The following is a 23365-nucleotide window of genomic DNA, read 5'->3' on the forward strand; positions in this document are numbered from 1 at the left end:
GGACAGAGAGGAAACGTTATTTGTCTTCCTGCAATCTGTTATTTTAAAATGAAAAATGAAATTTTGTTATGAAAATAATTTAGTTATAAGGGGAATGTAATCACAAGACAGTTTAAGTACTGGCTCTACCTGGATAAATAAATGAAAGCTCTTCAATTTAGACATATATGTAAGGTACAAAATATATGGTACAAAACCAGGGAAGAACTTAGTAATTTAATTAATTCAGGCTGAACATCTGACTTTTATGTCTTCATTAACAGAGTAAACATGTTGAAAGGAAAAAACTGTCATCTTTCAATAAAGAATGCTGGACAGTCTGAATATGAAAGATTATTTACTTTGCAGTAGAATCTTTAACTATATGAAATGTAATAAAGTCAAAGAATGACTGTTTGGAGATTACTTTCCTCTGAACTTTACTTTACGGAAACATAGCAACGAGGTACAAAATCAGGTCTATTCAAAGGGGTGAGGAACAGGAATACTTCTATATCTGTCGGAATACCTGCTTTGTTGATGAACCTCTAGACAAATCACAAAGGAAAGTCATATCATTCACTTATATGAAGTCATTTGTGGATAGAAAAATACAAAACTGTAGATTTCCAAACTGTGCATTGACTAGCTTTTATTTCATAATAATTACCTAAGATATATCAGAAAAATTTTAAATTTATAAGTAGATATTACAAATCCAAAATATAGTCCACTGATTTATCTTCATTAATTAAAGTATATGAACAAATTTCAAGAAAACAAATGGGAACAGTTTTAATTTTTAAGTATTCATTTGAATCAATAGACAGGTATTTACAGAAAATACGGTGTTGATATAACAGAGTTAAGAATGTTTACAAATTAATACGAACTTCTAACATTTAGTCAGAAATAATTTCTTATTAATCTATAGTATGTTTTTCTTTAAAGGTATTTTTAATAAACTCGATTATCCCAGTGAGTCAGCTATTTAGGATGTGGTTAAATGTTTTTCCTACTAAATGTCTGTCATTTACAGTATATTCAGGAGTTAGTAACAGATATCATGGAGTACACTGCAGGACATGTACATTAATAAATACTTTATGGTTATTATTTTATTAATTCTGGGCAAAACATTCATGTGGTATTTACCACATAGAAAAGAGATGAAAATTAGATAGACAAAGATCTCACAACTGTGGGGGAATGCCTGAATTCAAAACTTTTGCTCTTTCCCCTATATGAAGCTGATGGAGAATAAAAGTATACAATCTTATTAGAATGGAAAAGTATACAAATTCTAGTTCTATTATATTTTAGCAGGAAATAGGGGCTAATTATACCCCTTTATCATAGATTCGTTATGAAAATCAAATGAAACAATGTATGAGAAGATCTTAGCTCATGGCAAGTATGCAGTAAAAGTTAACTATTGCTAAACATAACTCCATTCCATGAGGATTGACAACCTGCTTTGTTCATTTCCATACTGATGTTGTATCAAAGAGTACTTGGGTCAAATAAATATTTGTTGAATGAACGGGGAATGATATTCTCTAAAACATGAGCTGTACTCTTTGGGAATAATTGCCAAATTTCCCTAGCCATAGTCAGTTTAGTTCAGTAGGTCAATGCTCAGAGTAAAAATCCAGTCCAAATCAAAGCAAACCTTATCTACACTAGTCAATAAAAATTTAGAGTACAATAATGATGAAGGTCCTGTAAGACTCCAGCACCAGGGCACTCCCAGACTGATTTCTCATTTCACTGGTTGTATGAGAGGATTTCCTTTAGACCAATGTTACCAAGAAAATTAGCTAACGTACTTTGAAAGCTGTAAAAAAAAGGCAAGACATTCACTATTATATAAAGTAACATAACCCATAAATATTCACTTATATTTTTGTTTATTAAAATTTCATCAAGCATTTCTATGTGTTAGATGCTGAGAATACAAAAATTAAAATAAGACAAAATACTTCTTCTTAGGTCGTGTATCTCCTAGTGGGAGGAAATGCTGAACAAGCAATTAAAATAACCACTACCTGAGGCAATTACAGGGTACCATGGAATTCTGATGTAGAATATGTCCAGCTCTAAAAGAAGAGGTTGGGGAAAAGCTCAAAAAAGAAATATAGCTTGGAGGCATAAATCTGAGGCATGAGACTGAAGATGGAAGAAACTTGAATTTGCACACACTGAAACAAGAAATTATGGGAAAAGGTCATTTAGGAAACAGCAAGTCTTTTTGACTCAAATAAAGCAGAGAGTATATATTGGGATATTGTTGGGAAATGAATCTGGCAACAAATGCAGAGACTAGATTTTAAAGGGCACTATGGACAATGCATATGGACTTTGAACTTCATCCCATAGAAATTTGGAAATCACTGAAGGATTGTTAGAAGGAGAATAACATGATGAGATTATTTTAGAAATAAGAAGTTTATAGTGTTGTGGAGGAGGCATTGATGCTTGTCAAAATTTTGGGAAATAACAATACAACTACTCTTACAAAGTTAGAAAAATATAGTTTGCATAAAGAAAAAATCACTTGTAATATTTTTATGTACTTCTACTAGAAATATAATTATACTACACGCATGTTTGGTTTACCTGATTTTCATGTAATAATATATTATGAACCTTTGTGCCAAAAATATATTATATTACCCTTATCATTATTAATGGCCTGTAAACACACATACACACAAACCATAATTTATTCAATCATAAAAAGTATGGTGTAAAAAAAAAAAAAGTATGGTGTGTGTGTGTTTAAAAAGAGTGTGCTTCTTCAACTGTAAATACTTCTGGAATTTAAAGTAATTTATTTATTTTATCTAATATCCTTCGATATTAACTATGCTGCTGAAATGACACTGCATATTCCACTGTGCTGGAACTTTTCTTAAAAGAAAAATTGAATCTCTATTTTAATGAGCACGTATTATATCCTTCTGAGACACTATGGCACACAAATCATCAGTTATAAAGGAGGACTCTCAGCATTTTGATTTCAAGTCTCATAACAGCAGGCTTTCTGCTATTACAACTGGAGCCTGATTGAATATTAAAGGAGAATGAGAAGAAATAGAGAATTAAAGAGAAAGAGTACATTGTGGGCATTCAACAAATAATTTCTTAATACATGGTAATCTCATAGGTTCAATTTTTTTGTCTAAAGAATTAGTACTTAGAAATGCTCTTTACTTAGTTAATGTCAAATGTCTGAGACCACAGAGCAGTATAGTGATCTCTGGCAGATACATGTGTTTTAACTTTGGGGAGATTACCTAAATGCTCTGATCTTAGGGTCTTCATAAAAAAGCACATATACATATTTATATCCTTGTAGGATTGTTTCAAAGATTAAATAAGATATCAATACCATACATAAGAACACAGACCTGGGCTCAGTTTTAACATACAGTTTGACATTAGGTAATTCTCGTCCTCTTTTCTTCTGTCCTCAAATTCTTCTTCACATAAAAATTTAATACAGTGTATTATATTTGATAATTATTTCAGAAAGGAGGAGCATGGCACCATTTTCCCGTGCAGTGCAGATTCTCTGTGTTCTTACCTGGTGATAAAGTGCTTCAGGGTAATCTTGCATCATTAACCGAAATAGGGCTAATAAGGTCCAGCCAAAACTGTCAAAATTTGTGTAGCCATAATCAGGATTTACACCAGCTTTTACACACACATATCCTTCAGGACACTGACTAATTAAGACACAGAAAAGAAAAACTGCTTACTCTTAGGTGACTTTCAGATTATGGTCAAATCATAAATATAGAACATCTGCCCATGAATAATAAAGGGCTCCCTCTTCCACAGGAAGTAGTCTTCTCCCAAACAATTCCCAGCGGAAAAAGCTGAATATGAGTTAGACTTTAAGTTGATATAAGTGAACAGTGTTTGTTAATTAAATTAAAAGACAACAGGGCCTCACGAATGGTTTTTGCCAAGCCTTTTGTTAAAGATTTCTTTACTACCCAGAAAGTGAAAGTATAACTGATGGAAAATAACACTGATAAAAATAAAACTGTAGTAGTTTAGGGTTTAATTTTTAAATGATCTCACCTCAAACCCTTACATCCCATTATTTAAGAGTGAGAAAAAATTTATTATCAATAATTTATAAGCAGAACTGGCAGTTTGGTAGAAAGATGATTAAATATTTATTTCATTTCCTTTCATGGAGTCTTCATACTTTTACCTATTGGGGCTTGGGTGTTGTGGTCCATTATGACAGTAGTGGCCCAATAGATCATGCGTCCTCCATCCACACCTTTCTGTAGTTCCTCCTACATTATTGGAACTTTGGCCATGTGACTTGTTTTGCATACTTGTTAATGGTTAACAATTGTGATGCAAACAGAGGTTTAAAAAGTACTTGTATGTTGAGGCTTGTTAAATTGCTGACCTACAGAATCTGAACAAAAGAATTTCTGTTCTTGTCTTAAAGCACCAACTTTTGGGATAGTTTACCATGCAGCAAAGTATGATGGCTGCAGGTGAAACGCTGTATGACTTTCTCCTCTGGCCTTGGCATACTATATCATTGTGATTCTGTCTATCCATGACCAGATATCTTCAACATGCATTTCAGGTCAAATTTAATTTGGAATGTGCATTGAAAGGGTTAGCTCGAGTGGGATGGGGCAGACACGATGAGATGAAATCACAATCTGGACTTGAAAACAGAAAGGAAGCCCAGCAGTAGGGTGGCAAAAAGAGCTGAGTAAGCAACAATATGTCTAAATCACCTTAATACAACTAAACTGCATAACTCATGTTTGCCTCTCCTGTGTGCTTTTTTTGTCAATCTGTGCCCAGAGCTTCTAAGAAAGAGCTGAGTTTACAAATGGGTGTCAAGTCATCCCGGCTTAGGGAAGTAACAAGGAATTGAGTCGTAGTACTGCTGAGAAGCACTCTATTTCTACCTTCTTATCTCTTCATCTGAAATTATAGGACAATAAAACTTGAGAGTTTTGTCATCTCACTGAAGAATTATTTATAAGTACTGTTTTTAAGAGCAATCAGCTTGTTATTAATGTAAATTATATTCATTAAAGATATACAAGCCATAAAATAAGTGAAATAACATCATATCTTTAATTTTTTTTTCTTCAAAATCTTCTGGCTGAAGAACAGATTATATTGTCTTTCTTGATAAGTCCTATTAGCTCTGGGGCACACTGAAAACAGAAAATCAGATTCTTATTTAAGTCCCAGCTCTTCCATTTACTAACTTCTTGACCTTGAATAAATCATTTAGCTAGTCTATCCATTATACTTTTTTCTGTAAAATCAGATTAATAGTATTCCATATTGTACACTTCTCAGCATGGTTTTGATGGTAAAATGAGATTATGTAATCAAATGGGAACCATTAATAAAAGCAATAATCATTAAATAAATACTATTGATCAGGGATACTGAAACGGAGCAGGACGCTATGGTCCTTGCTCTCCCATGTCCTCCGCCTGCCTTTTGTCTGTGGAAAAACTTTAACCAAAGAATAAGTTTAATCAGAGAAGTGAGAAAAAGTAGAAACAGAGGAAAACAATCAAAGGAGACCAAATAATAATAGTTTAGATTAAACATAGTCAAGGACCTTTAGTTCCTTCTCAAGGGCTACAGATAATATTCTGAGCCATATCCTGTGTGCTGTCTATAGATACTGAAATCCCCACCAGGTGGAAGAAGGTTTGTTTTCGATAAAATAAAATATCTTAGTAAAGCAGGATTAGCAAACTTCTCCCATGGCAAATGCAGATGCCATCGAAATCAATAGCTTTGTGTTTTATAATTTAATTCACCATTATCTAGGTCCAGTGACTAAAATGAATAAAACCCTTAACTTTGAGGTTTCTGTATTATTGCTAATTTATTACACCTGGCAATAATTTAGACATAACTTAGTATTTTAAAATTAGTTATTTGTTTGTTTCTCTTTACTACATAAAGAACAGGCCTTCTTTCTTGGCTATTGCTGTTCATACTAATCACCATTATTTATAAGCATAGGTAAAGGCGTAGAGTTAAAAATCAACATGGGTGCAAATGTTGTTGAAACAAGAAATGGTTTGAAATAGCAGTATTCTATACATTCTTTCATTAACTTTTTTTTTTTAACATATTTATTGGAGTATAATTGCTTTACAATGGTGTGTTAGTTTCTGCTTTATAACAAAGTCAGTTATTCATATACATATATACATATATACATACATATATATATATATACACATATATACATATGTTCCCATATCTCTTCCCTCTTGTGTCTCCCTCCCTCCCACCCTCCCTATCCCACCCCTCTAGGTGGTCACAAAGCACCGAGCTGATCTCCCTGTGCTATGCGGCTGCTTCCCACTAGCTATCTATTTTACGTTTGGTAGTGTATATATGTCCATGCCACTCTCTCACTTTGTCACAGCTTACCCTTCCCCCTCCCCATATCCTCAAGTCCATTCTCTAGTAGGTCTGTGTCTTTATTCCCGTCTTCCCACTAGGTTCTTCATGGCCTGTTTTTGTTTTTTTTTTTTTAGATTCCATATATATGTGTTAGCATACGGTATTTGTTTTTCTCTTTCTGACTTACTTCACTCTGTATGACAGACTCTAGGTCCATCCACCTCACTACAAATAACTCAATTTCATTTCTTTTTATGGCTGAGTAATATTCCATTGTATATGAAGACCAGACTGTAGCCGTGACATAAGCTGCCATAATTCCGAGAATTGGCCTCAAGGAAACGGGAACAAACCGACCCTGGAACTGAAGATTAACTGTACTTAAAACAATCAAGATGATGCTAGTCAGACCACCGATGACCAATATCAAGATGACTGTCAGAGCTGACTGCGCTGTTTCTGCCTGTAGCCCCCTCCTTCTGTCTATAAAAGCTCTTGCCCCTGATTGTCAGGGCGGTGGGGTCAGAGTCGGCCTTTGGACACAGGCTTCTGCCCTCTCCCCACCCATCCCCCTGCTCCCGGTTGCCGGCACCCAAAATAAAGCAAACTTTCCTTTCCACCAACCTGGCCTCTTTAACGGCTTTTGAGCGTTGAACTGCCAGACCTCACTTTTGGTTACAATAGAAGAAAACATTAATACCACTTACCCAGCATCTGTTCTGTTGCCACAAAGAAGAGCATATCTTTCTCCTTCCAAATAATAAAAGTTTTCTGTTTCTGAAAAATAAGAAAGAAATGATATTCCATATCTAATCTTGAGTGAACAGCATATCTGAAACCCAATTAAATCTGTACAGATGAACATCCTTCTGTACAGTGAGAAGGAAGGAGCATAGAGCCTGCCTCTCCCCCTTTTTTTTTAAATCTAGGAGGCTGTCCTAGCATCCAGTGTACAGGCCAAAAGACCTCTGGCAATCCACCTACTCCAGCCAGGTATGACCAGACCCTGAAAGAAAAATTCCCAAGACTAATCTATTTGAAAATTGAAGATTATTCCTTCCAGGGTTTATTCCTGATGATCTTCCTGAACAGCAGACCAGAGTTTTCTGTCTCTGGGTTTAATTTCCATTCTCTTCCCACTGCGCAGCTTATTTTTCTACAATGAGTGTCCAGTGCCGCCTAATTACTTGTCCTGATATCACCTAGTTTCAATCATAATCTGAGCTAATCTGAGTCATAGCCCATAGAATTCATCCAGGTATTTTTATCTGCTATCAATCAAAATGTAAATTGTGTATTTATAGATACCAGTTACCGGGGTTGGGAACATACATGCTTAGTAGCATTGTTTTTTAGGTTCTGAATTCAAATCACAAAAATCAAACCCATGAGATCAGTCCTGGTGAGTGTGTGTGTGTGTGTGTGTGTACAAAATTGAATTACACCAATCTCAGAAAATGTCACTTTAATTTGTCACCTAAAATAATTTTAGAAGAATTTAAAAATCATAGTTAGGAACCATTAATCAAAACTTTTGAGTGACAGTCAAAAACCAAATGAAATTTGACATTAGAACTGGGCAGTCCCAAGTGTTCTTCTAAATACAAGGACTATGACATGGAAATTAGGTTAAATAATGTTTTGCAAATATATTTCCAGCAATTCCTAACATGTTATTTGAGAAAATGGAATGACTAGAATTGGACAAATATTAAAGTGATAATCTTTAAAATGATTTCATTATAATATACATACTTTAACAAAGAAAAGAACTTGGACTCTGTTTTCTTAGCAATAACCAGTGAAGTAGCAAAATTTGTTTATTTTTTAGTAATTAGCATATTTTTATTACAACACCAAAGAAACTAAAGGGGATTTCAATTGGAATCTAAGATTTAACATCCATCTCCTATTGTTCTTATCACTAGAATTAAGACCATGAAATAGACCTACATAATAAGGAAACATTTCACATATATACTAATAATTTTGCATTACTTGAATCATAATCATATTATGGGGTAAACCAAAGAGTAAAATTTATTAAGATTTGTTTTAGAACTTATTAAATCCAAAGTATAAATAAAGTTAAGGTAGAAGGACTACTTAAGGTTTATCAATATTTTATTTTTATTAGTTGAACAATATGCTTTTGGTTTTTTCTAAATACTGTCAGAAAGGAACTGATGATTTTAATATGAGGGAAAAATCTAATAAGAGAGTATGGCCTGGTGAAAAGGGAATGGGTTTTAAAGCCAGATAGAGCTTGGCTAGAATCCTAGTTTTGCCACCGAGTGGTTATAGTATGCTAGAACATTCACAGACTTTCTCTTTACTTCTGTTCCCCTGTTGGTAACAGGGGTTATTCATGTATTCTCTGCAGGATTATGGTGAAGATATGTGATCAGGCATGTGAATTACTTATGTATAAGGGCTAAGCAATACTTGTTTGACATTATTTCTGTTAGCCTAAAATATTTTCATTATTCATCAAAGTATAACTCAAATCATTTAAAATGAGCAGCAGCAATTGAAATACAACAATAGTAAGAATTTCTATATTGTAGGTCATTTTTTGATTTATATGATCATCCCAAAGTTTCTAATGTGTACACTTACATTTAAATTTTAAACAACTTTATCGAAGAAACGTAGTATCATGAGGATTGTACTCTGATAAAATTGCAATTAAGACTTAGGTCATATTTATTTATTTTTGAAAGGATAAAATTTGCAACTTTTAGCAATTCCAAACTTAGGTTTCCCTGATTTAACTGTCTGAAGACTTGGAACTTTATTATCCTGATAAAGGAAACTGATCCAAATTAGTACTTGAGCATAGTTATGGCATTTACATGAAGGTTGTTCTGAAGTCGAATTTGTTCTGAAATTGAATGTTCAACATTTCTGTGAAGAATGTTTTGCCAGTAAGAAAAGTTTTAATTTTTTTGATATAGATGCAAGGGATTCTTACCTCGAATATAATGTGGGTTTCCAGTTCTGTTGTGCAGCGTTTCAGTTTCATTTTCTTGGGGCCATCGCAAACATTTATGCTTCAGGTTGCCCATGAAGAGCCCCATCCCAATTAGAGAAAATATGCTCAGAAAGAAGAGAGTTAGGATAATGACCCCAGTGAGTTTCTTCAAACAATGGATCAGGATCCCTACAAAAGACTTCAGACCTGAAAAGAGAAAGGTTTATTTTTGATAAAATAAAATATCTTAGTAAAGCAGGATTAGCAAACTTCTCCCATGGCAAATGCAGATGCCTTCGAAATCAATAGCTTTGTGTTTTATGATTTAATTCACCATTATCTAGGTCCAATGACTAAAATGAATAAAACCCTTAACTTTGAGGTTTCTGTATTATTGCTAATTTATTACACCTGGCAATAATTTAGACATAACAGTATTTTTAAATTAGTTGTTTGTTTCTCTTTACTACATAAAGAACAGGCCTTCTCTCTTGGCTATTGCTTTTCATACTAATCACCATTATTTATAAGCATAGGTAAAGGCGTAGAGTTAAAAATCAACATGGGTTGCAAATGTTGTTGAAACAAGAAATGGTTTGAAATAGCAGTATTCTATACATTCTTTCATTAACTTTTTAAGAACTCAATATTTGGAGCTGATTAAGTAAAACACAAAAAACTTTTAATGATTAGAAATGAGAATAACACATAACTGTGATTATATGTGGCTGTATTTATATCAGAATACTTACTAATCGAGAATTCAACTTTAAAGCTAGATTTATTTAAGGGCATTCATTTTTCTAATTATTAAATAATACATGCTCAATTTTGAAAACATAGAAAACAAGAAGATACAACAACAAAAACACCATAATTAAATTTCATAGATGAAACTACTATAAGCCTTCCTTCCTCCCTTGCTTCCTTCTTTCTTTCCATCCTTCCTTCGTTAGTTCCCTCCTTTCTTCCTTCTTCTCTTTTTCCCTTGCTCCTTTTTAATTTGTTGGTCTGTTTAAATTTATGATCTTAATAACTGCTCAGCTCAACAATGGATGAGAATATACTAGCTCTGTGACGTTGAGCAAGTTACCAACATTTCTATGCTTGTTTTATTATTTTTTAAATGGGTATAATGATACCTATTTCATATATCATTGTGAGAATTGAAAATCTATTTTTTAAATGACCTCCTCAGATGATTAGATTTCTTGAGTGTAATAGAATAGGGTTGATATAAAGTTATTCCTGTGGTTAAAGAAATGTGATATCTAGAGTAAATATATAATTTTAATTGCTATCATACTGAAATACATATTTATAGCTACTTTTGCCACCTGGAATAATACTATTAATTTTTTTTTGCTATATGCAAGTCTTTTTAAAGTATTACATTAGAAATGGAATTTCTGTGTCAAAATATATGACCATATTTAAGTATCGATTCATACGTTCAAATTGTTGAGATGTTGAACCAATGCATAAACCAAAGACTATAAACATATAGTCAGGCCTTCACTAAAGCTAGGACATTTTAAAAAATATCATTGCCAATGTATTAGAAGAAAAATAGGATCATTTTACTTTGATGTAATTTCCATGATCACCATAAAAAACTTTTAAAATACGTATAGTTGCACTGTGTATTTTTGTTTGATAACTGTCATGAGTCCTCTGTATATTTTTTACTGAAAAAATTTTTTCATATTGTTTTGTTGAAATTATCTTTAAGAATAGAAATTCTTAAATAAGAATATATATATATGTGTATAAATTCATGCAAATATGTTTTATTAATGATAGTAATATTATATAAAATATTTTTACAAATATATAAATTAAAATATATTTATAAATATATGAATATAAAATATTAATACTAACATAATTTATAAATATATTATATATAAAGCCAAGTCTCTTGTGGAGCTTTAATTTTAGTGGTGACATTTTGATTAAAGGTAAAAAAAGTCAGCATCAAATTTTACAGAATCAAATTTATTAGTAATTTTCATTGTTATCTGCAATTCATTGTTATCTACCATTCAAAGTTCTGAGCCATATGCCAATTTTGATTTCGATTTCCTGGTATAACTTTTTCCTTTTTTTTACTTTCAAACTTTTATTTTGTTTTAGTTTAGGTATATCTCTTGTGGAGTTTAACTTATTTTTAATTTAATTTTAAAGTCTCTACATCTTGACAGACAATTTTTACCCAATTATATTCATTTTTATAAATTGGCTTTATTGTTGGATTGGCCTTTATCATTACTTTTTTTGATTTTTATATTCCCCTTATGATTTACTATGTGTCCTATCCTTTCTGAATAAACTTTAATTTCTTTTTTCCCTCTAGTATTTTTGATAAAGTATATCTATTTTGAGAACCTGATCAAACTTCGGTTCTTATTTTGAAGAAGCATGTACTCTCTACATCAAAAATAAAACTGTATCTACTATAGTCTCACCGTATAAGATAAGGAAATAACCATATTTACTTTCTCACATTTCTCTATTCTTACTTCTCAGTTTTTGTTTATTTATATAATTTAGGACTTTTAACCTAGTTATAATTGTTGAATTTTATGTATTTTGCATTATATCTTATCTTTCATGATTTATAGGAAAGGTAACATTCAAATCATTACAAAGACTTGTCAGGAAACATAAATTCATGCAAACAGGGAGTGGAGGATACTTGAATGAATATGCCTGACTTAAAGAGGCAGCTGCTCCTCAACTACAGCTGGTAGTTGCCACGCAAGAATGCTGATAATTCATCCAAGTTAATTTAGAATTTAATGTTAAAATCATCAGATTTTTATAATCTATTTCAAATTTTTCTAAAAAAAGCAAAATACGTCTCTAGTTGAAGAATAAACCACAGACGTCCATGTTATAACTTCTGATTTATAATATTTGCGTTCTGTTTTGCAACCCACTAACAACAGTAATTTGGAATTCATTCTCTGTTGAAACGATTTCAGAGTTCATTCCATTCCTTTGGTACTAAATCTTCCCATTGTTGAATATTTTATTTTCATAGTTTCGATTTTCAGCAGATACTCAGGAACGATCTGTGTAAAATTTCAGAATTCTTGGATGGCTGAGGATATTATTGTGTAGATTTCCCACATGAATGGCAGACAGGTATAGAATTCTGGTGTCACAACCTCCCCATCTATACTTCCCCTAAGCTCTGAAACTCCACTGCCTACTCATGTTTAATATTATCAAGAGGTGTGCATAACCTTTCCACAGGCTCTTTTTCTTTGCTCTTTTGCTTGTAGGTTTTATAATGCTTTTTCTCTTTAATACTTTAAATTTACAAAATTTTATAATATGTCTAAGTGTATCTGTTACTTTTTTTTAATCTAGTATAAGATGAGCTTTTTGGAGGGAGGGGCAAGATGGCGGAAGAGTAAGACGCGGAGATCACCTTCCTCCCCACAGATACATGAGAAATACATCTACACGTGGAACTGCTCCTACAGAACACCCACTGAACGCTGGCAGAAGACGTCAGACCTCCCAAAAGGCAAGAAAATCCCCACGTACTTGGGTAGGGCAAAAGAAAAAAGAAATAACAGAGACAAAAGAATAGGGACGGGACCTGCACCAGTGGGAGGGAGCTGTGAAGGAGGAAAGGTTTCCACACACTAGGAAGCCCCTTCGTGGGCAGAGACTGCGGGTAGCAGAGGGGGGAAGCTTCGGCGCCACGGAGGAGAGCGCAGCCACATTGGTGCGGAGGGCAAAGCGGAGATTCCCGCACAGAGGAGCGGTGCCGACCAGCACTCACCAGCCCGAGAGGCTTGTCTGCTCAGCCGCCGGGGCGGGCGGGGCCTGGGAGCTGGGGCTCGGGCTTCGGTGCTAGCCGGGAGGGAGTCCGGGAAAAAGACTGCAGCTGCCAAAGAGGCAAGAGAATTTTTCTTGCCTCTTTGTTTCGCGGCGCGCAAGGAGAGGGGATTCAGAGCGCCGCCTAAACGAGCTCCAGAGACGGGCGCGAGCCGTGGCTATCAGCGCGGATCCCACAGCAATAGGGACGCAGAGGGAAAAACGGAGAGATTCCCGCACAGAGGCTCGGCGCCGAGCAGCACTCACCAGCCCGAGAGGCTTGTCTGCTCACCCGCCGGGGCGGGCGGGGGCTGGGAGCTGAGGCGCGGGCTTCGGTCCGGATCCCAGGGAGAGGACTGGGGTTGGCTGCGTGAACACAGCCTGAAGGGTCTAGCGCACCACAACTAGCCGGGAGGGTGCACGAGAAAAAGTCTGCAGCTGCCGAAGAGGCAGGAGACTTCTTCTTGCCTCTTTGTTTCGCGGCGTGCAAGGAGAGGGGATTCAGAGCGCCACTTAAACGAACTCCAGAGACGGGCGCGAGCCGCGGCTATCAGCGCGGACCCCAGAGACGGGCATGAGACGCTAAGGCTGCTGCTGCCGCCACCAAACAGCCTGTGGGCGAGCACAGGTCATTCTCCACACCGCCCCTCCCGGGAGCCTGTGCAGCCCGCCACGGCCAGGCTCCCGTAATCCGGGGACAACTTCCCCGGGAGAGCGCACGGCGCGCCTCAGGCTGCTGCAACGTGACGCCGGCTTCTGCCGCCGCAGGCTCGCCCCGCCTCCTCCGTACCGCTCCCTCCCCCCGGCCTGACTGAGCCAGAGCCCCCGAATCAGCTGCTCCTTTAACCCCGTTCTGTCTGGGCGGGGAACAGACGCCCTCAGGGGACCTACATGCAGAGGCGGGTCCAAATCCAAAGCTGAACCCCGGGAGCTGTACGAACAAAGAAGAGAAAGGGAAATCTCTCCCAGCAGCCTCAGAAGCAGCGGATTAAAGCTCCACAAACAACTTGATGTGCCTGCATCTGTTGAATACCTGAATAGACAACGAATCATCCCAAATTTAGGAGATGGACTTTGGGAGCAGGATATATTAACTTTTCCCCTTTTCCTTTTTTTTGTGAGTGTAGATGTGTATGCTTCTGGGTGAGATTTTGTCTGTATAGCTTTGCTCTCACCGTTAGTCCTAGGGTTAGGTCTGTCCGTTTTTGTTTTTTTTTTTTTTTTTTTGGCTTAAAAAAATTTTTTTTCCCGAATAAATGTTTTCTTAATAATTTTTTCCTTATTTTCTATTTTTAAAAAAATTTTTAATAAGTTTTTTCATATTTTTTATTTTAAAAAAATTAAAAAATTTTTTTTCTTAATAAATTTTTTCTAAATAATTTTTTTCTTATTTTTAGTATAAAAAATTAATAAATCTATTTTTAAAAATTAAAAAAAATTTTTTTTTCTTAATAAATTTACTCTTAATAATTTTTTTTCTTATTTTTTATTATAATTGCTTTATTTTATTTTATTTTATCCTCTTTTTTTCTTTCTTTCCATTTTTTCTCCCTTTTATTCTGAGCCGTGTGGATGAAAGGCTCTTGGTGCTCCAGCCAGGCATCAGGGCTGTGCCTCTGAGGTGGGAGAGCCAACTTCAGGACACTGGTCCACAAGAGACCTCCCAGCTCCACGTAATACCAAACGGCAAAAATCTCTCACAGATCTCCATCTCAACATCAAGACCCAGCTTCACTCAACGACCAGCAAGCTACAGTGCTGGACACCCTATGCCAAACAACTAGCAAGAGAGGAACACAGCCCCATCCATTAACAGAGAGGCTGCCTAAAATCATAATAAGGCCACAGACACCCCAAAACACACCACCAGACGTGGACGAACCCACCAGAAAGACAACATCCAGCCTCATCCACCAGAACACAGGCACTAGTTCCCTCCACCAGGAAACCTACACAACCCACTGAACCAACCTTAGCCACTGGGGACAGATACCAAAAACAACGGGAACTACGAACCTGCAGCCTGTGAAAAGGAGACCCCAAACACAGTAAGACAAGCAAAATGAGAAGACAGAAAAACACACAGCAGATGAAGGAGCAGGGTCAAAACACACCAGACCTAACAAATGAAGAGGAAATAGGTAGTCTACCTGAAAAAGAATTCAGAATAATGATAGTAAGGATGATCCAAAGTCTTGGAAATAGAATAGACAAAATGCAAGAAACATTTAACAAGGACGTAGAAGAACTAAAGAGGAACCAAGAAACGATGACAAGCACAATAAATGAAATTAAAAATACTCTAGATGGGATCAATAGCAGAATAACTGAGGCAGAAGAACGGATAAGTGACCTGGAAGATAAAATGGTGGAAATAACTACTGCAGACCAGAATAAAGAAAAAAGAATGAAAAGAACTGAGGACAGTCTCAGAGACCTCTGGGACAACATTAAATGCACCAACATTCGAATTATAGGGGTCCCAGAAGAAGAAGAGAAAAAGAAAGGGACTGAGAAAATATTTGAAGAGATTATAGTTGAAAACTTCCCTAATATGGGAAAGGAAATAGTTAATCAAGTCCTGGAAGCACAGAGAGTCCCATACAGGATAAATCCAAGGAGAAACACACCAAGACACATATTAATCAAACTATCAAAAATTAAATATAAAGAAAACATATTAAAAGCAGCAAGGGAAAAACAACAGATAACACACAAGGGCATCCCCATAAGGTTAACAGCTGATCTTTCAGCAGAAACGCTGCAAGCCAGAAGGGAGTGGCAGGATATACTTAAAGTGATGAAGGAGAAAAACCTACAACCAAGATTACTCTACCCAGCAAGGATCTCATTCAGATTTGATGGAGAAATTAAAACCTTTACAGACAAGCAAAAGCTGAGAGAGTTCAGCACCACCAAACCAGCTTTACAACAAATGCTAAAGGAACTTCTCTAGGCAAGAAACACAAGAGAAGGAAAACACCTACAATAACAAACCCAAAACATTTAAGAAAATGGGAATAGGAACATACATATCGATAATTACCTTAAATGTAAATGGATTAAATGCTCCCACCAAAAGACACAGACTGGCTGAATGGATACAAAAACAAGACCCATATATATGCTGTCTACAAGAGACCCACTTCAGACCTAGAGACACATACAGACTGAAAGTGAGGGGATGGAAAAAGATATTCCATGCAAATGGAAATCAAAAGAAAGCTGGAGTAGCAATTCTCATATCAGACAAAATAGACTTTAAAATAAAGACAATTACAAGAGACAAAGACGGACACTATATAATGATCAAGGGATCGATCCAAGAGGAAGGTATAACAATTGTAAATATTTATGCACCCAACATAGGAGCACCTCAATACATAAGGCAAATACTAACAGCCATAAAAGGGGAAATCGACAGTAACACAATCATAGTAGGGGACTTTAACACCCCACTTTCACCAATGGACAGATCATCCAAAATGAAAATAAATAAGGAAACACAAGCTTTAAATGATACATTAAACAAGATGGACTTAATTGATATTTATAGGACATTCCACCCAAAAACAACAGAATACACATTTTTCTCAAGTGCTCATGGAACATTCTCCAGGATAGATCATATCTTGGGTCACAAATCAAGCCTTGGTAAATTAAAAAAAATTGAAATCGTATCAAGTATCTTTTCCAACCACAACGCTATGAGACTAGATATCAATTACAGGAAAAGATCTGTAAAAAATACAAACACATGGAGGCTACACAATACACTACTTAATAACGAAGTGATCACTGAAGAAATCAAAGGGGAAATCAAAAAATACCTAGAAACAAATGACAATGGAGACACGACGATCCAAAACCTATGGGATGCAGCAAAAGCAGTTCTAAGAGGGAAGTTTATAGCAATACAAGCCTACATCAAGAAACAGGAAACATCTCGAATAAACAACCTAACCTTGCACCTAAAGCAATTAGAGAAAGAAGAACAAAAAAACCCCAAAGCTAGCAGAAGGAAAGAAATCATAAAGATCAGATCAGAAATAAATGAAAAAGAAATGAAGGAAACAATAGCAAAAATCAATGAAACTAAAAGCTGGTTCTTTGAGAAGATAAACAAAATTGATAAACCATTAGCCAGACTCATCAAGAGAAAAAAGGAGAAGACTCAAATTAATAGAATTAGAAATGAAAAAGGAGAAGTAACCACTGACACTGCAGAAATACAAACGATCATAAGAGATTACTACAAGCAACTCTATGCCAATAAAATGGACAACCTGGAAGAAATGGACAGATTCTTAGAAATGCACAACCTGCCGAGACTGAACCAGGAAGAAATAGAAAATATGAACAGACCAATCACAAGCACTGAAATTGAAACTGTGATTAAAAATCTTCCAACACACAAAAGCCCAGGACCAGATGGCTTCACAGGCGAATTCTATCAAACATTTAGAGAAGAGCTAACACCTATCCTTCTCAAACTCTTCCAAAATATTGCAGAGGGAGGAACACTCCCCAACTTATTCTACGAGGCCACCATCACCCTGATACCAAAACCAGGCAAAGATGTCACAAAGAAAGAAAACTACAGGCCAATATCACTGATGAACATAGATGCAAAAATCCTCAACAAAATACTAGCAAACAGAATCCAACAACACATTAAAAGGATCATACACCATGATCAAGTGGGGTTTATTCCAGGAATGCAAGGATTCTTCAATATACGCAAATCAATCAACGTGATACATCATATTAACAAATTGAAGGAGAAAAACCATATGATCATCTCAATAGATGCAGAGAAAGCTTTCGACAAAATTCAACACCCATTTATGATAAAAGTCCTGCAGAAAGTAGGCATAGAGGGAACTTTCCTCAACATAATAAAGGCCGTATATGACAAACCCACAGCCAACATTGTCCTCAATGGTGAAAACCTGAAACCATTTCCACTAAGATCAGGAACAAGACAAGGTTGCCCACTCTCACCACTATTATTCAACATAGTTTTGGAAGTGTTAGCCACAGCAATCAGAGACGAAAAAGAAATAAAAGGAATCCAAATCGGAAAAGAAGAAGTAAAGCTGTCACTGTTTGCAGATGACATGATACTATACATAGAGAATCCAAAAGATGCTACCAGAAAACTACTAGAGCTAATCAATGAATTTGGTAAAGTAGCAGGATACAAAATTAATGCACAGAAATCTCTTGCATTCCTGTATACTAATGATGAAAAATCTGAAAGTGAAATTAAGAAAACACTCCCGTTTACCATTGCAACAAAAAGAATAAAATACCTAGGAATAAACCTACCTAAGGAGACAAAAGACCTGTATGCAGAAAATTATAGGACACTGATGAAAGAAATTAAAGATGATACAAATAGATGGAGAGATATACCATGTTCTTGGATTGGAAGAATAAACATTGTGAAAATGACTCTGCTACCCAAAGCAATCTACAGATTCAATGCAATCCCTATCAAACTACCACTGGCATTTTTCACAGAACTAGAACAAAAAATTTCACAATTTGTATGGAAACACAAAAGACCCCGAATAGCCAAAGCAATCTTGAGAACGAAAAATGGAGCTGGAGGAATCAGGCTCCCTGACTTCAGACTATATTACAAAGCTACAGTAATCAAGACAGTTTGGTACTGGCACAAAAACAGAAATATAGATCAATGGAACAGGATAGAAAGCCCAGAGATAAGCCCACGCACATATGGTCACCTTATCTTTGATAAAGGAGGCAAGCATATACAGTGGAGAAAAGACAGCCTCTTCAATAAGTGGTGCTGGGAAAATTGGACAGATACATGTAAAAGTATGAAATTAGAACACTCCCTGACACCATACACAAAAATAAACTCAAAATGGATTAAAGACCTAAGTGTAAGGCCAGACACTATCAAACTCTTAGAGGAAAACATAGGCAGAACACTGTATGACATAAGTCACAGCAAGATCCTTTTTGACCCAGGTCCTAGAGAAATGGAAATAAAAACACAAATAAACAAATGGGACCTAATGAAACTTAAAAGCTTTTGCACAGCAAAGGAAACCATAAACAAGACCAAAAGACAACCCTCAGAATGGGAGAAAATATTTGCAAATGAAGCAACGGACAAAGGATTAATCTCCAAGATTTACAAGCAGCTCATGCAGCTCAATAACAAAAAAACAAACAACCCAATCCAAAAATGGGCAGAAGACCTAAATAGACATTTCTCCAAAGAAGAGATACAGATTGCCAACAGACACATGAAAGAATGCTCAACATCATTAATCATTAGAGAAATGCAAATCAAAACTACAATGAGGTATCATCTCACACCGGTCAGAATGGCCATCATCAAAAAATCTAGAAACAATAAATGCTGGAGAGGGTGTGGAGAAAAGGGAACACTCTTGCACTGTTGGTGGGAATGTAAATTGATACAGCCACTATGGAGAACAGTATGGAGGTTCCTTAAAAAACTAAAAATAGAACTACCATATGACCCAGCAATCCCACTACTGGGCATATACCCTGAGAAATCCATAATTCAGAAAGAGTCATGTACCAAAATATTCATTGCAGCTCTGTTTACAATAGCCAGGACATGGAAGCAACCTAGGTGTCCATCATCGGATGAATGGATAAAGAAGATGTGGCACATATATACAATGGAATATTACTCAGCCATAAAAAGAAATGAAATGGAGGTGTTTGTAATGAGGTGGATGGAGTTAGAGTCTGTCATACAGAGTGAAGTAAGTCAGAAAGAGAAAAACAAATACAGTATGCTAACACATATATATGGAATCTAAGGGAAAAAAAAAAAGAGGTCATGAAGAACCTAGTGGCAAGATGGGAATAAAGACACAGACCTACTAGAGAATGGACTTGAGGATATGGGGAGGGGGAGGGGTGAGATGTGACAGGGTGAGAGAGTGTCATGGACATATATACACTACCAAATGTAAAATAGATAACTAGTGGGAAGCAGCCGCATAGCACAGGGAGATCAGCTCGGTGCTTTGTGACCACCTAGAGGGGTGGGATAGGGAGGGTGGGAGGGAGGGAGATGCAAGAGGGAAGAGATATGGCAACATATGTATATGTGTAACTGATTCACTTTGTTGTAAAGCAGAAGCTAGCACACCATTGTAAAGCAATTATACTTCAATAAAGATGTTTAAAAAATAAAAAAAAAAAAAAAAAGATGAGCTTTTTCCATTTGTGACTAAGGTCTTTCTCAGGTTAAGGGACTTGAAAATTTCTAATGTATTTTTGAATAATTTGTCTTTTATATTTAATCTGGTCTCTTTTTTTAGGATCACCAATTATCCATATAATGGAACTTGGTTTTGTCTTCCTTCATTAACCCATCCCATTTTTGGTTCTACTGGGTCTCTAGTTTTTCTTCACACGAGTGGTTTATTTACTACACCATAATATCATACAGATAATGCTATATATTTTACTACTTCTATTACCATCAAAAGGTCACCAAGGATATTATAATTTTTACTATTTTTTTGTCTTAAAGGTATTTTTATTTGTCTATTTTATGATCTCATTTTCATCTTCTACTCGAGAGTCTAGGTTTTTTTCTATTGGGACTACAAAACTACAAAACAGATGATTTCTTATGCTTGCTTCTATTCCTTAGAGCATATTTTTAAAAGAAAAAAAAGGATTATTTTCATTCTGTTGAATAGTATGTTTTTCCTTCTGTACTGCAAAATATTTTCATATACTCTATATTGCTGGTATGTGCCTTGATTGTTTTCTCCTTTGAAAAAAACAGCAGTTCCTATCAGCCTGTGTGCTCCCAATTCTAGTTACTGTATTCTTCTTGTATTAACTTGGATTTACCTGAATTCTACAATCTTTACTTCTGATTCTAAGATGAAGATGAAGGTGATACAATTTTATGTTCTAGTAATCTACGGAGAGTAGTAAAAGAGCTAGGACTGTGAAAATTCCTGCCAGGGCAGTTCTCACTGATGGTTTCTTCACTGTGTTTGGTGAAGCTGCCATGCCACAGACCATTTTTATCAAACAGCTTTATTGAGATATAATTTACAAACCATACAATTCACCTGTTTAATGTGTACTATTTAATGTTTCAGTATATCTACAAGGTTAGGCATCCATTACCATATTTCTCCAATCTTTTTTTGCTATTTTGCCCAGCCTGTTCTCCAAGTACAGAGTATGCAATATATCTGGCCTTTTTCATGATGTTCCAGTGGATGAAAGTTGCCTGTAGATCTTATTTTTGGTATTATCACACTTGCCTGTGGGTTTATTCATTCAAATATTTCATAATACTTCTGACTCATAGCAACCAAAAAAAACTCTGGGTCAAGTTTTCCTAGCTGATGGTTTTTATTCATTCAGAACAACAAATCAGAAGGTATTGGTAGGCTTCTCTAAGACACTTTCAAGAATGGGAGGTGTAAATTAGTTGTCAACTTCTTCCACCAGTGTGGTCACAGCTCTACTTTATTTAGCAGAACCTTCTTAAACTTTGTGGCATGTGGAATGCATCCTATCCAAGCACTGACAGCAAAAGGGAATTTATCTTATTTTATATTGCTTTGTTCATTTCAACTGGTTTTTAGACACAATGAGGAAAAGAAGAGGACAGATTAGATATCTTTCTAAACTGCTATGTCTCTCAGAAGTCTAAGGACAATTTTATAAGTTCATATTTAAGACATAAGAATAAGTAAAAAAGAAAAAAATAGAAAAATAATATATTTTGATTGAGCTCTATATTTTATTATCAAAAGCATTGAACCCACTTCAAATAAGTAAAAAATGTGATATTTCTTTCTTGCCATTCCAGGAGTGACTGAAATAAATTTGAAAATCAGATAATTCATTTATTCCAAAGCTGAAACACTGTTCAATTTAACATTTCTTCAAGCAATAATAGGGGTGTTCAGATGAATACACGGAAGTACATAAAACAAAATGAAGAACTCAATGCCTTTTCTTACCTTGGTTTAAAGGAATAATTTTCAAAATTCTCAAATTTCTTGTAATTCGAAATATTGAAATGAAGTTTGGAGGTGAATATCTTGATATATGCCTGTGGGATTAAACTGGAGTCATTTAGAAGTCATATTGAGTTTATATTACTTATCTTTGGCTCTTTATACTATTTGAAACTTATTTTTAAAACCATATATCCAAATGTTTCACTTGCTTTCATTATTGCATTTTGCAAATAGTTTTATTATTGATTGGAAGGGAAAGACTGCTATAGTGCAAGGTATCCAAGTAAATATTAATCTACAAACAAATTATGAGAGTTTATAAAAGCTTGACACTCTGAGTAGTCATAATTCCATATCAAATACTCTATATTATGTTCATAAATATTTTGAATCTAATTGGTGAAGAGATAGTTAAAAATAAGGAAATCCATAGTTTTTTAAAGGAATAAAATTTAAGTATTTAAACTTCTGGTGATGATAATGATGGTGATGAGGTGATGATGATGACAATGGTGATGGTGATGACAGCAGAAGTAAAGGTGTACAGTGGTTAAGGACACAGACTCTGTAGCCAGACTGACCATGTAGAAATACAGGCTCCACTATTTAAATTACTTAATCTTTCTTGCCTTAGTTTCCTCAAATGTAAAGTAAGGCTAATAATACTTCCTAATTCTGAGGATTTGGGGGGGATTAAATAAGTTAATATATGTAAAGTTCATAGCAAAGCACCTGGCACATACTAAGGGCTAAATGTTAGCTGTGTTACCTAAGTGTTAGCTAATAGCAATGGCAAGAGCAGAAATAACAATAGTAATAGTAGAAGTACTAGTGATAATAATTTCAATGATATTAGCTACTATTTTTTGACTGCTTACAACATGGCAGAAACTAATTATACTCTTTATAAAGGTTATTTCTTTTTTTAAAAAATTGACCCCAAGTCCACAAATAGAGTATTATTTTAAATTATTTTTAACAGAAGTTTGATGCCAGTGACAACTTCTTTAGCCATAAAATAGAGTACACTAAGTAGAAGGATTAAAAAAATCAATACACATGTAAATTATTAGAATTTAATGTACCATTCTAGAAAAATATGTGTGTATAAAATATCTTATTCTGATAA

General features: G+C 35.2%; 1 protein-coding gene across 1 annotated transcript in view; it reads right to left on the reverse strand.

Annotated features, from left to right (window-relative positions):
* The window catches only part of SCN7A (sodium voltage-gated channel alpha subunit 7), a 77689-nt gene that overhangs the window by 49508 nt on the left and 4816 nt on the right, over positions 1-23365 (reverse strand). The window contains exons 5-8 of the mRNA XM_061201238.1: positions 22237-22328; positions 9386-9592; positions 7119-7188; positions 3569-3710 (exon numbers count right to left, since the gene is read on the reverse strand). Coding sequence (XP_061057221.1) covers positions 3569-3710; positions 7119-7188; positions 9386-9592; positions 22237-22328 — 511 coding nt within the window. The remainder of the gene's footprint in view (positions 1-3568; positions 3711-7118; positions 7189-9385; positions 9593-22236; positions 22329-23365) is intronic.

This window comes from Eubalaena glacialis, chromosome 1, assembly GCF_028564815.1.
Source record: "Eubalaena glacialis isolate mEubGla1 chromosome 1, mEubGla1.1.hap2.+ XY, whole genome shotgun sequence".
Lineage (NCBI taxonomy): Eukaryota > Metazoa > Chordata > Mammalia > Artiodactyla > Balaenidae > Eubalaena > Eubalaena glacialis.